The sequence below is a fragment of the Xiphophorus maculatus genome, chromosome 12 (assembly GCF_002775205.1).
Source record: "Xiphophorus maculatus strain JP 163 A chromosome 12, X_maculatus-5.0-male, whole genome shotgun sequence".
NCBI classification, from domain to species: Eukaryota; Metazoa; Chordata; class Actinopteri; order Cyprinodontiformes; family Poeciliidae; genus Xiphophorus; species Xiphophorus maculatus.
Window position 1 is genome coordinate 15085765 of NC_036454.1, and position 12747 is coordinate 15098511.

At 38.7% G+C, this 12747-nt stretch overlaps 1 protein-coding gene and 1 long non-coding RNA gene across 3 annotated transcripts in view; one reads left to right on the forward strand and one right to left on the reverse strand.

Moving 5' to 3' along the window:
- sema6a (semaphorin 6A) overlaps positions 1 to 6223 on the forward strand; it is a 150545-nt gene extending 144322 nt beyond the window's left edge. For both annotated transcript variants that reach the window (XM_023344312.1, XM_023344313.1), the window contains one exon: positions 1128 to 6223. In XM_023344312.1, the coding sequence (XP_023200080.1) occupies positions 1128 to 2263 (1136 nt within the window). In that variant the 3' untranslated portion in view covers positions 2264 to 6223. The remainder of the gene's footprint in view (positions 1 to 1127) is intronic.
- The window catches only part of LOC111610370, a 118025-nt gene that overhangs the window by 70549 nt on the left and 34729 nt on the right, over positions 1 to 12747 (reverse strand). The window lies entirely within an intron of this gene.

A 12747-nucleotide genomic window follows, 5' to 3' on the forward strand; every position in this document is an offset into this window, starting at 1 on the left:
ATGTCTTTTTAATTTCCACCTTGTTTTCAAATCTGAAGTGGTTGTGAGAACATGAAGACATTTAAAATGCTCTTTTTGTGTGTGTTCATAAATATAATCAAGGTTTCATACCTCTTAGTTTTTTTTAAAACGTTCTGAGTCAGCTAACTTATTCTAGGTCTGTTCAGGTGAGATTTTCAGAATTGACATATAGAGATGTTTGATTCCCCTCAAAAGCACAGAAATAGCTCTTTAATTTAGCATCAACCAGGAAGTTAAAACAAAAACAAACTTCAGTATCACTTGTCAAACATATTTTCTTACAATACTTAAATGGTGCACAACACAAAGGGTACCCATTCATATTTGAGTAGGAAATCAAATAAGCAATAGAAAACTTGCATGTTTATATGCATATAATAGGCGACCCCAGTTCATGGTGCCCTGGGTGGAGAGTCATATTGCTCTTGTTATGGCCCCTGTCAATACAGTATGTACTGAAATCAAAGTTATCTTTGATTCTGGTTTACATCCTGAAACACGTTGATCCTACTCTCCAAATGTTACAATAATTCACAGCTGCTTCCATTAAATTATCTATTTTCATGTATCTCCTATTTTAGTCTTGGAGAATCATTCAAATCCCCAATGATACAGCTCATTGGATTCAGTGCCTAATCAGAGGCTTTTCAATGTATTCTCTAGGATTCACGAGATTGGTTTCAAGCTTTATGAAAAGTCTCACATTTGCAGTCGTGAAAAGAAAAGGGGTTTGAGTATTTCATGCTCCCTTATCTGCTCTCGAATCATTCTCATTTTACCAGGAGGTTTTATGTGGGATTTAAAATGGGAATCCTAATCACCTCTGAAAAACATCCTCAGTCTGAGATTGTGTCTTAGGGAAATATTGAATTTTCACACCTGAAGCTACCATTTGCAGTCATTATGAAAAATAGTTTTTTGCAATAATAGGATAAATCTTCCTTCATTTGCATATTTTCCATAAAATGATTCGACCTTTTAATCTTGCTCTGTCTTCTGAAAACACATATCAATCATCTATAATTCTAGGTTTTTTTTTTTTTTTGAAAAAGTCAGCCATTTTGCCCTTTTGAGTGACTTCTGTTTGTCAATGTGTCTCCCTGCAGGTGTGATCCGTGAGAGCTACCAGAAGGGTCGTGACCAGCTGGTTCCCGTGACCCTGTTGGCCATAGCTGTCATCTTGGCATTTGCGATGGGCGCCATCTTCTCAGGTCTCATCGTCTATTGCGTCTGTGACCACCGGCGGCGAGATCTGGACCTGACAGGTCGCAAGGAGAAGGACAGCCTGCACCTCCACTCCCGCCGCGGGTCGATGAACAGCGTGACCAAGCTGACCGGTCTGTTTGAGACGCAGGCCAAAGATGGTCGCCCGGAGGCGATTCTCACCCCTTTGATGCACAATGGGCGACTGACGCCAAATGCCAAGATGCTGATAAAAGCCGACCAGCACCACCTGGACCTCGCTGCTCTGCCAACGCCTGAATCCACGCCGATGCAGCCGCGTCGCAAGCCAAGCCGTGGAAGCCGTGAGTGGGAAAGAAATCAGAACCTTATCAACGCTTGTACCAAGGACATGCCGCCTATCGGGTCTCCTGTCATCTCCACGGACCTGCCCCTGAGGGCTTCACCTGGTCACATCCCCAGCGTTGTTGTTTTGCCTTTGCCGCAGCATCAGCATCAGCTTCCGCCTCACCTGCAGCAGTCCTACCAGCACGAGTATGTGGAGCAGCCCCATCACAGTGACCTGAGCATGGCCCACGGCGTCATGGAAGACCAAGGTGCTACCTTGGAGTACAAGCCAGGAAAGAGCCACATGATGGATCCAGACGGGATGCTTCCACCTCGCGTTCCCCAGCGAGAGGCATCCCTCACCGTCCCTCCTGCCGTCCCACAGATGGGCAAACGTCTGGAGGTCCACTCTTCAGTATACGGCCTCCGGAAAGGATCGGCTTCTTCTGCTTCTGGATCCTCAGCACTGAAGAAGCACAACACCAACTCATCCAACTCCTCCCACTTGTCGAGACATCACAGCTTCCGTGTGGAGACCCCGCCGCCCGCCCCCCAGAGGGTGGACTCCATACAAATGACAACGCAGGGCATATCGCTGTCTCGGCAGCCTGGGATGATCACTTACGGCTCGTTGCCTCGAACGGGCAGCAAACACCTCAAACCCGACGTTCCCCCGAAACCCTCCGTAGTCTCTCTCTCAACAAAAGCAAAGTCCAGTGACTCCGGCACATAGTCAGTTCGTAACCCCGTTAAACCAGACTGAACAGACAGAAGCTAAAGGTGTTTTCAGACAGAAGAAACAGGGACTACTGTACAACTTGCATCTCCTTTTAGTGCATTTGTTTGTTTTTGGTGGAAATTCACAGATTTTGCTTTTTAAATAATTTGTTTTTATATAAATATGTAAATATCCAATGGATGTTGTCTGTTGTTGAGCTCAGATCAGCTCCCAGTTTGTCTGTTAACACAAAGAGGAAGATGTACTCCTGAGAGAGGAAGTGAAGCCTGTCCTGATATTTCACATATCGGCACCTTGTAGCATTCAAGACGGTGGCTCTCCTGTTTGTAGTGTCTTCAGCCACCTGGACTTGACTTTTCATACATTATCGTGCCGATGGACAGTGAGCGTACAGGGGTCAGGAGACGGAGATTAATCAATGTACAGAAGCACTCAGAGAGACTGGATTCAGACTGAGTCCTGTTGGAAACTGTGAAAAGAGTCTCAGTGTTACAGCAATCAACACCTGGGCGGGTTCTGCTGAGGCCCGGCCAGAAGAATCTCCTACTGTACTGAACAATACGTGACTGTTAATACTAATAGCCTGTTGTATTTATTTTTATTAAGTGCTTTAAAAGAAAAACTGACTTTCTAGGCTTGGACAGAGAGAGGAGACAAAGAAGAGGTCTTTTAATATTAATTAATCAAGTGAGGAAAAAAATATTTAAAGTCATTAAACTGGAGCCAGTAGAACTTTTCTTGTAGACTTTAAAAAAAGGTCTTACTGCGTGCTCAGTGGGACCTGCAGCTTGAGATACGACGATGAGGTGGAGATATTTATTTAAACTGTGCCAGACCAGACTTTTACCTTTTCAGACCAGAGTTTCCATTGTTTTCAACCAATCAAGATGAACAAAAAGAGAAAAAAAAAAAATCTCCGAAATCTCCCCCTTTCACTCCTCCACCACGCAAACCCTTGACCCTCCCCTCCAATCAGCACTGTGGTTTTTTTCGTCTGAGTCCAAAACATTCGTCCTGATTAACTCACTGTTGCATGTTACACATAAAAGGAAGAGGCGCAGCAACAGTGCAGGAATCAGTGCTCAAAACTAAGCTAAACGTTGCGACAGAGCGACGCCGGTCCAGCGCGGCGCCACGTGGACGAGCAGGCGGAGAAAAAAATGGAAACAATAAGAAAAAGAAAAAAAAAAACTTTTTATCGTCTGGTTATTTTTCCACATGTAAATTTGTGCCTTACACCCTAAAGTAGTGACAATGTTTTTCTTTAATAGTTGTTAACTTTGTGTCCTTGTTGTATTCCTTTTTGGTTTTATTTTCTTATGTCATGATATTTCCCTTGTTTGATAAAAATGCAGTTAAAGAATGTAGGTGTTATTGTTGTAATTCTGGTCCCTTAGACATTAACACAGTTAACAGGTCAGACGGAGGAGAGGAAGGAGCGATCACTTTCTTCTTTTTTACTCTTTCTGCACACACACTCACTCAATCATCTTTGTGGTTCATTTCTGACTGTGCCATTAACGCGCTTCGAGCAGCCGTTCATGTTGTGTTGGCATTGTCCACAATTATTTCTTTTTTTTATACAAGCTAGACGTTTCTGATGTTGGTTTTTATTCATTTATGTTGTTTGGTGTGATAACCAGAGCAGTTAAGATTTCTTACGAGTTGAGAAGGACAAGGTAGCTTTCCGGTGCATTGCAATAATACTGCAACAACAGCACCATAGCGAGCTATTAGTATGAGATACAATAGGCCCCCAGTGAGCTACAAGAGCTCACTGCTACTTATAAGCATTCATTTCTTAGGCAGTTGCATAAACAGGCTGGTTCCTGTGAAGAAAGCTGGGATTTTAAAACAATAGTAAAGAAGTTTCTCTATTTAACCCCTTTTTTTGTAAGAAAACTATTTGAAAAATATTAGTGATGCTTTTTTATTTTGCTTCGCTGACTCTTATTATTAAGGCCTGAGAGTTTGACTTATATGACCTCTTATGTTTCCTTCGATCACCCCTCACCAAAACACTTAAATCAGTGGAGCACTCATCTATTGTTGTAAGTGTAGATAGGTCAAAGTTTTCTTCATGTCCAGCAGTTGTTTTTTTTTTTTCCGTTTCTCAATGGAGGAAAGCCAAAATGTCTCTATCCACAGCTAAACTAAGAGGGATATGTAGGATCTGTGAATGGGTTTCTGGTTTTCATGTGTTGTCTATATGCTTACAGGATTTGGTCGAAAATATCCTCAAGGCAGGAGTTGGCTCAATGGTTTTCTATTAAAACATGTTGAACAGTTTTTCCAGGAAATACAGTCGATTATGTTTGTTTATATTTTGTTGTTATTTGCAGCTTTTATTTATACAGAGTGTCTCAATGAGATCCAAGATCTCATTTAAAAGATAGAACTGTTTTGATAACACAAAGAAAATTACAAATAGCAACAAAACAAGCAATTAAGAAAAAATTTTGGCACCTTTGTTTTAAAACCTGTGTGAAATCTAAAATTACAATAAAATATAAAGTATTTGTAAAAGCATAACCTCACACTGCAAAGTCCTGAAAAATTCAACTTCTACATTTGGAAAAAAATCTGTTCAATTTAAAAAAAATACAAATCACCAATGTTAAGACAACCACTTTTTACCAAAGATCTTCTACACAATTTAAGAAGTTTGGATCAAAAACAGAGACAGAATCCCTGACCATTTCTCTTTCTGCTGTCACAAAATGATCAAGCTCAACACATCCAGGAATATTCCACCAGTACATTAACTAGTTTTCAGATATAACCAGCCCACAGCATTACACATCCTAGCAGTGGACATGAGAGGCTTTTTTGCACTCATTTGTTGTTTTATGTCAAACTCACAGAGACTGACATGACTAAAGTACAGAGTCCTACTTCAAATCCCAATAGACTTCAGCACATTCCACATTTTGCCTTTTTGCTGGCATTTCCAAACATCTAGATAATGTTTAATAGTTGTTTTAGTGGACCCCAAAGACGCCCACCCACAATACTCTGCTCCCAGATATGATGGCAAGATAAATATGGATCTTCTTCTGGTCTAGTTCTAGTCAAGTTGTTTTAAACTTTTTAAATAATTGCTGTCATGGCAGAAACTGGACATTTTTATAAAATCATATTAAATAACTTAAACATTTTGAAAATAGATACCAATAATTATGCCACTGGTGATTTTGTTAAGAACAATTCACTCTTAAAACCCACCGCTTCTAAATAATTGTGCTCAATTTAAAGGTTGGATGTTTCTGTAATTACAGGGTGAGGTTATGTTACCACAAAGAAAGATGAATTTATTTTGAAGCCTTTCCTATGCCATCAGCGGTGCCATTCGATGGGTATAAGTAGTCCAAAATAACATGGTTTCATCCATGTTATTTGGTTTCATCCTTCACACAAGTCCATCCCTTCTGCCTATATTTCAAATACGTTTTCCTGGAATGAAACTGACAACTTGTTCGTAAACGTTTTGATTCATGAATCATCACGTCCACACAGACAGAGAACAACACCCCTGTCTGGGTGAGAAGGTTAAACATCCATCGTCTTGTGTGGACACGTGAATAAATCTGGGCGTTTATTTTGAGCATCGAGCATTTCGATGTCAGCAGGACTGGAGGAGTTTTCGACAGGCTGGATTAGGACTGACTGTGACTGCCGCTGTGGACAGTGAGGTTCTTTAGTGTGTGCCTTTTTTGTCTTTCACCCTTGTTATAATTCACTGCTGTTAGATGCAAATCAACTCTTATCGACTTTTCAAACTTTTGAACTTTGTAAGCTTGTAAGATATTGTGACGTCACAAAGTTTTTTTCCCTACTCTCTCTCCACTTCCTTAACATCTGATTCACAGCTTAATGTATGTTGTAAAGAAAAAAAACTCTTTAATTTAATGCAAAATGTAATGAAAAAAAAGGAAATAAAATTCTTGTCATGAAAACTTGATTTGTCCTTGCTGTCTTGCTTGATTCTTTGCTGGAAGCTGTCTAACATTTACCTTTTGTGCCACATAAAAATAAAAATCTTGCTTCATACAGGATCTGAACTCATTAGAGAATAATTGTAAGAAAAACATTTCACTTTGTGACCTTCAGCTCTTCTCTCCTTGAGAAAATCTCATGAGATCTGAGGAAGCATTCCTTAAACTTGAGACACAAAGCGAGTTTGAGGATTAAAGCTTTTTGAATCTACAGATGCATCTTAGGAAATTAGAATATCATTGAAAAGATCATTTATTTCAGTAGCTCAATTCAAAATGTTTTCATTACACACACGCCAATATATTTTAAGCTTTTATCTACATTTAAAACTTATGAAAACCCAGAAAATATAATTACTAAATAAAAAAAAGTTATGGCATACCAAATCTCATGGAAGTCTACTCAATGCAGACAGTCGTTATTAAAGGTCATTGGCTAGATATTCAGAGTACTGTATTCAAGCATATTAATGGAAAGTTTACTGCAAGGAAAAAGTGTGGCAGGACAAAAAGAGCACACATAACAAAAATACCTGCAGCGCTAAAGAGCTTGAGAACCAAAACCTATGTAAGAGTTTTGGAGAGACTGATAAGGTGAATCAAAGCTTCAAGAAACACGACACACAAATGCCTCAACAAAGTGGACTTCAACTGTTGTATTTCTTTAGTTGAGCCTTTTGTAGATCAAAAAGGGTGGAGGAAGAATAGAGTGTCTGAATCCAAGCTGCCTGAGATCCAGTGGGACGGTCCCACAGATACTGATGATTTGACAAGCTGTGTCATCTGCAACTGTCTACAAGGAAGTTTTAGAGCCTTCATGCTTCCTTCTGCAGACAGGTTTTATGGAGATACTGATTTAATTCTCCAGCAGTACTTGGAACCTGCCCACACTGCTAAAGACACCGATACCGCTGTACCCCTGGGACAGTGCTAAGATGATAAAAGAACCTGAGACAGTAATGTAGATAAGCTGAAGGCCGTTATTACAGACCAATTCAATAAATTTGCATATTATTAAAAAATGTATCTATCTCAGTAACTCAGTTCACAAAGTGAAACACATTATATGGATACATTACTCACAGTTGCTTTGTTTTCATTAGCTTAAAGCAAATGAAAACAACATTTAAGATTAGAATATTACATTAAATCAATAAAAAAAACATTTTTAGTACAGAAGTGTGGGTTTAATGAAAAGTATGATTAATACCAGCTAAAAGGCACCTTTAATCTGAAAAACGACCTTGGCTTCTTGAAGAGCAGAGCCTCAGGTTGATCCCGTTAATGCTATAATGCATTAATCAACTAATTTATTCAAAATGGGCCCATCATAGTATTGAGAGACTATGCTTTACAGTAAAAAGAGATATGTTTGACTGGGACAACCGTTCTTTATTAAAGATTATTTTATTTAAATGGATCTTTTCTAACATTAAATTTGACTGAAAAACATTATTTTAGCTTTTTATGAGGTGTAGGACTTCAGCAGAAATAAATGCTTGAATTACACCACACTGTGTGACAAATCAAAATAAGTTGAATTACTGAATCAAATTTTCAGTGATGTGCTACATCATTCAGATGGACTTGGGAGGAAGACCGAATATCAGCACCGCATGCAATGGGAGGACATGCAGTTAGTTTTTCACCAGTCAGTGAATGAAACAATCCCAACAAGTCCTATTAGTCTCCAAGGCAGTGAGCTAAGATGTTTACACTGCTGGTGACAATGCTGAAATCACTTTTTAAATGATTATACATTGGCACTGTATGTTCTATGCTTACAGGACCTTTGTGTTGTGGTCTGCTCCAGAGTCTCTCCTTCAACCCACCACCGCCTCATGGACCATTAGTCCACACAGGCAATCAAACGCTATAATTACATTTCAAAAATATGTCCCCACTGGTGGTTCCGTGTTGTCAGAACGGCGTGCAGTGACGACAACTGCGTAACAGCAAATGTTTCTTCTCTTTTATTCCTCAAATAGTTATTTCTAGACCCCCAAAAATAGCTTGATGCGATAACCGGCATGAACAAACTGCACACATTTCACTGCTAATGGTCCAGCGGGTAAATTATTATAATCCTTCACCCCTACATGTCACTTTTATGGAGAAAAGATAAATATGGCTCCTCATTCATGCTTCCTTCTCACTGTTTTTCAAATTTTAAACTTTTTAATTATTCCTCTGACTGCATACTGAAGATTATCTAACGTCAGCCTAACTTGAATATCTTGTTTTCTTGTCTTTCCCATTTTTATGAGGGACTGAGATAAATGTTCCTCTGTCTCAGAAAGCAAAGGACAAATTATCAGACATACTGTATGTTCCCCGATGCACCGATCAACTTATATAATAAAACATTTGAGAATGCGTCAGCTGCATTTATTTTATAGGAACTGCACTTATTATATGGCAACAATCGTTTAGCAAAGAATTAATTCTATCACAATTTATGTCATATAATAATAAAATAAAATAATTTTAAAATGTTCAATTAGTTTTATTATTTTCCAGTGTGATTTTAAATATTGATAAATGATCTGTCTCTAACATTCAAGCAAAAAACTTTACTATTGTGCAAAAACTTAAAAAATTGTAACATACAAGAACAAAGAAATTGATCTAGTGAGCCATGTGAGGTGCATAAGACTGATGTGACAAAAACTTTGCAGAAAATAAAAAAAGTGCATAAAAGTCCACATATTCGAAAGCGGTCTTTAAAACATAAACAAACAAATAAATAGGTAAATAAAAATTTGACTTCTGTATTGCAAAAGGTTAACTTCTAAGAACCAAGGTACTGATTAATACAGAAGAGCATTGGACTGATTTTTTTCTGGTGGGCAAAAGCAGTTTTTCAGTGGAATGGTGATGTTACGAAATAATGTGCAAATACCAAGATACCTGAGAACAATCTAGAAATGACTTCAAGAGTTTAATTTTTTTACATATTGAAAAGAGAACTGTACAAAAATTTAAAATAAATTCCTCTCATCTCCATGATTTAAAGACTAATAAAACATGCCAGGAGGCACGTCTACATTTTTCACTTAAGTTAGAATAACATTAAAGTAAACAAAAAAAAACACATCCCGAACAGCAGCCAGATTGGTTCCCGTTTCAGATTACCGTCTCTAGTTTCTCATGTTAGCACATCGTTGGCACTGAATTGTCATAACCTGTAAGCTTAGCAAGTTGTTCATCACTTGTTTCTGACACCGCAGAGTGGAGTCATAAGTTATAATCAGCCAGTGTGGCGATCAGATAATCACGGCACGGTTCAGATAATGAGGCCAGCCAGAGTTTACAATACTGCATTGTGTAGCTCCCATCAGGGCAAGTGATGAATCAGAGATCAAGATTCAGATAAGTCTATTTCATTCAGTCTATGAACCTACAGGTAACTACTGTATCTGCTACAGAAACAGCCAGAGAGTGTTCAAAAGGTCACAACTCGAGGTCAAAAGGTTTTCAAATAAGACATACAGGAATGCATGTAAAGGATAAAACTAACATACAGGAGTGTCTAAAAGAGGTGTTTTGTTTTGTCATAGCAACACTTAAAAATTGATGTTGGCAGACACTGTAAATCCAATCTAACCAAGTTTGAGTTGTTTTCACATTGATATACTTCCTTGTGTTTTTGTGAAATCTTTTGATCATTTTCTTGTCTATTTTATTCAGCATGATGGAATATTTCTTGTTATTCAATATTTTGTAATATAAAATACAATTCCATGTGCTTCATAGACAGTGATACACAATGCATCAAGTAAATATGTATTTTTTAAGCTGTAATTGATGTAAGTGCTGCAAATCCTTGTTGTGTAAATCAGCAGAAATCAATCAAACATCGCTCATGATCTGGCATTATGACCTGCCAGCCCTAAAGCTTAATGGCACTTTTCCTTGACAGCAGCAGCAACAGAAATGTTGGTCAGCCAGGCTTTCAGCCTCCCAGCCAGCCTTTCACGTCAACCATCTAGTCGTTCATTCAGCCATTAAGCCCCAGCATCCACCCGTCCCTCATAACTCTAATCCACCTGGCTGGCTTTGGACTTGGCAGTACTCATTTTGAGTGCCCCTCAATCTGTGGTCACAACAAGTTTATCTGCGAGCTAATCCACGCTGTCACATCCAGCAGTCATTATCCCCGTTGCTGATACTGTCTGCATCCGTCACTGCTCTTAATGACTCTTAACATACTGGCGATTTTTCATGCATGTTTCTGTCAAAATATGGTTGCTCCGGTGACTCAGACACAAAAGAAACAGACACAATAGGACAGACCGATCAGCCAGTGGAGGGGATAATTATCTGTCAGATTTCAAAAAGCCTGCAGAGAGTTAAATGAAGTCAAAATAGACAGGAAGGCAGACAGCCATGCACATTTATGCTCCGTCTGTCTCTCACAGACACAGACACATTATCACAATCCTGAATGATGTGTCTCCTGGGTATTAATATGGTCCTCTATGAGCCATTAATGGGAGTCAATAGGCCCCTTAATGGCTGTTCGCCATGTTGGTTGGCCTCTCATTAATGCGTCATCGCATAAGTACTTGTTAGATTCATGATGGTCACCGCCATGTGATTATGTTTGATGGGGGTCATACCAAATGAGGAAACTCATGTTGTATACAATAGGCATTAAGGAAATTTGGGGCTTTGAGTAAGAATGACTGTATTTTTATTCAACAGCTAAAAATATACAAGGGGTATTTTATTGTAGATTGTAGAAATACACAAACTCTCAAAGGTCTCAATGACATACATTGCCAGATGTTACTGGTTAGTAAATATTGGAAATATGTAGAGGAAACAAATTTAAAAGGGCCATATAAAGTGATGGAAAAGGTTTCAACCAAGGATGATGGGGATGAGTGGGATGAAAGGATGGGCCAAAGAGAGACAAAGGATGTGAGGGGTGAAAAGAAGTTATAAAGAGGGATAAGGGAGGATCAGAGGGACAAATATAATCCTGCAAGAGAAAAGAAAAAGGCAAAAGAAAAGACCTAATTGCTTCTCACTTTGGAAATTCAGGAATGAGGAGGATGAATGGGATAAAGATCGTCCTAAATAGGAATAAATAGGATGACAGGGATAAATATGGATTTTAAATGGGTATGAGGAGGATGAGTGGGTTGAAGAGGAGTCATAAAGAGGGATGAAGTGTATATGCGGGACGAATAAAAAAAAATAAAAGGTGTAAATATGTCAAGAGAGGGAAGAGAAAGTGAGTGGGATGATGAGGAGGAGGAGGAGTATGATGGACAGGAGGAAGAAAGATATGGAAGCAGGGGTTCAACAGACTGATGAGGCAAATGAGTGGGATGAATGGATGACACAGAGGGATGAGGAGGTTAAGCATGATAAAAACAGAAAAGGATTATGAGAGGGATAAAGAGGGGCTGTAAATGTGAATTTGAAGGATAAGAGTGATTAAAATGACCTGCAAGAGGAATGAGTTAAGAGAAAATAAGAAGATGAGAGGGATGAAGACAAGTTATAGAACGGGATGAAAATGTGTCATAAACAATGATGTGACCCAAAAAGGGGGTTAAAAGATGGAAAAGAAGGAAGACTGGTATTAAAAGAATGGATTAGTTAAATAAATGGGTTAAAATAAAACCATTTATAGAACAGAATAGATTGAACTTGGCAATAAATTTCACTTGAACCTAAGTCAACACATGAACTGTATTTGTTTTGTATGGATATAATCAGATATTAAAGTTACTGTCAGGTATTTGTACAGAATCAGTTTATTAGACATTGTTCCACTATGTCACATTGCCAAAGGAGCCTCCATAAACTAAATCAAACAATCTCAAACACTTCAAGAGCACTTAATGTACCTATAAGGCATTTAGTGGGTTTAGTTGTGAAGCATGGAGAAGCATAAACAATAAAAACAGGCCTATATGCTGCTGCAGCTTGTGTGTCATAAAGTCTGGCAGCCTCAGAGAAAGAAGGCACATGTGGAACTGGAAGATATTACAACACTGACTTAATTTATGATATTTCCCTGTTTCACCAAGTATAATAAAGCATGCTGAATAGCGCTGCCAATCACTGTGCAATAAATGACTCGGCATTTAAATTTATGCATCTTTATCTGCAAAAGATCAGCATCCCTTTAGAAGCAAGCCTAAATTAATTTTAGAAACTTTGACCTGGAATGCAATAAAACTTTTCCTAATGGGTCTTTTGAGTGGATGGCTCATAAAGAAAAAAAGAAACAAAGACTCTCTGACATCATGGGAAGCATCATGAACACTAACATGGGAGTAACAGCCCGTGACCTTATTATACTTAGCATACCGGAATAACTTCAAGATGCAGCTCAAACTTCTCAGAGGTCTCCAAAAATCCAGCAGAAGATTCAAAGTAAGAATTTACAGAAACAAGGGTGAAAGGAACTGTCTCTTGTGCTTTGAGAAAAAAACAAAAGCCTTGGGCTGTGAGGAAGCAGTA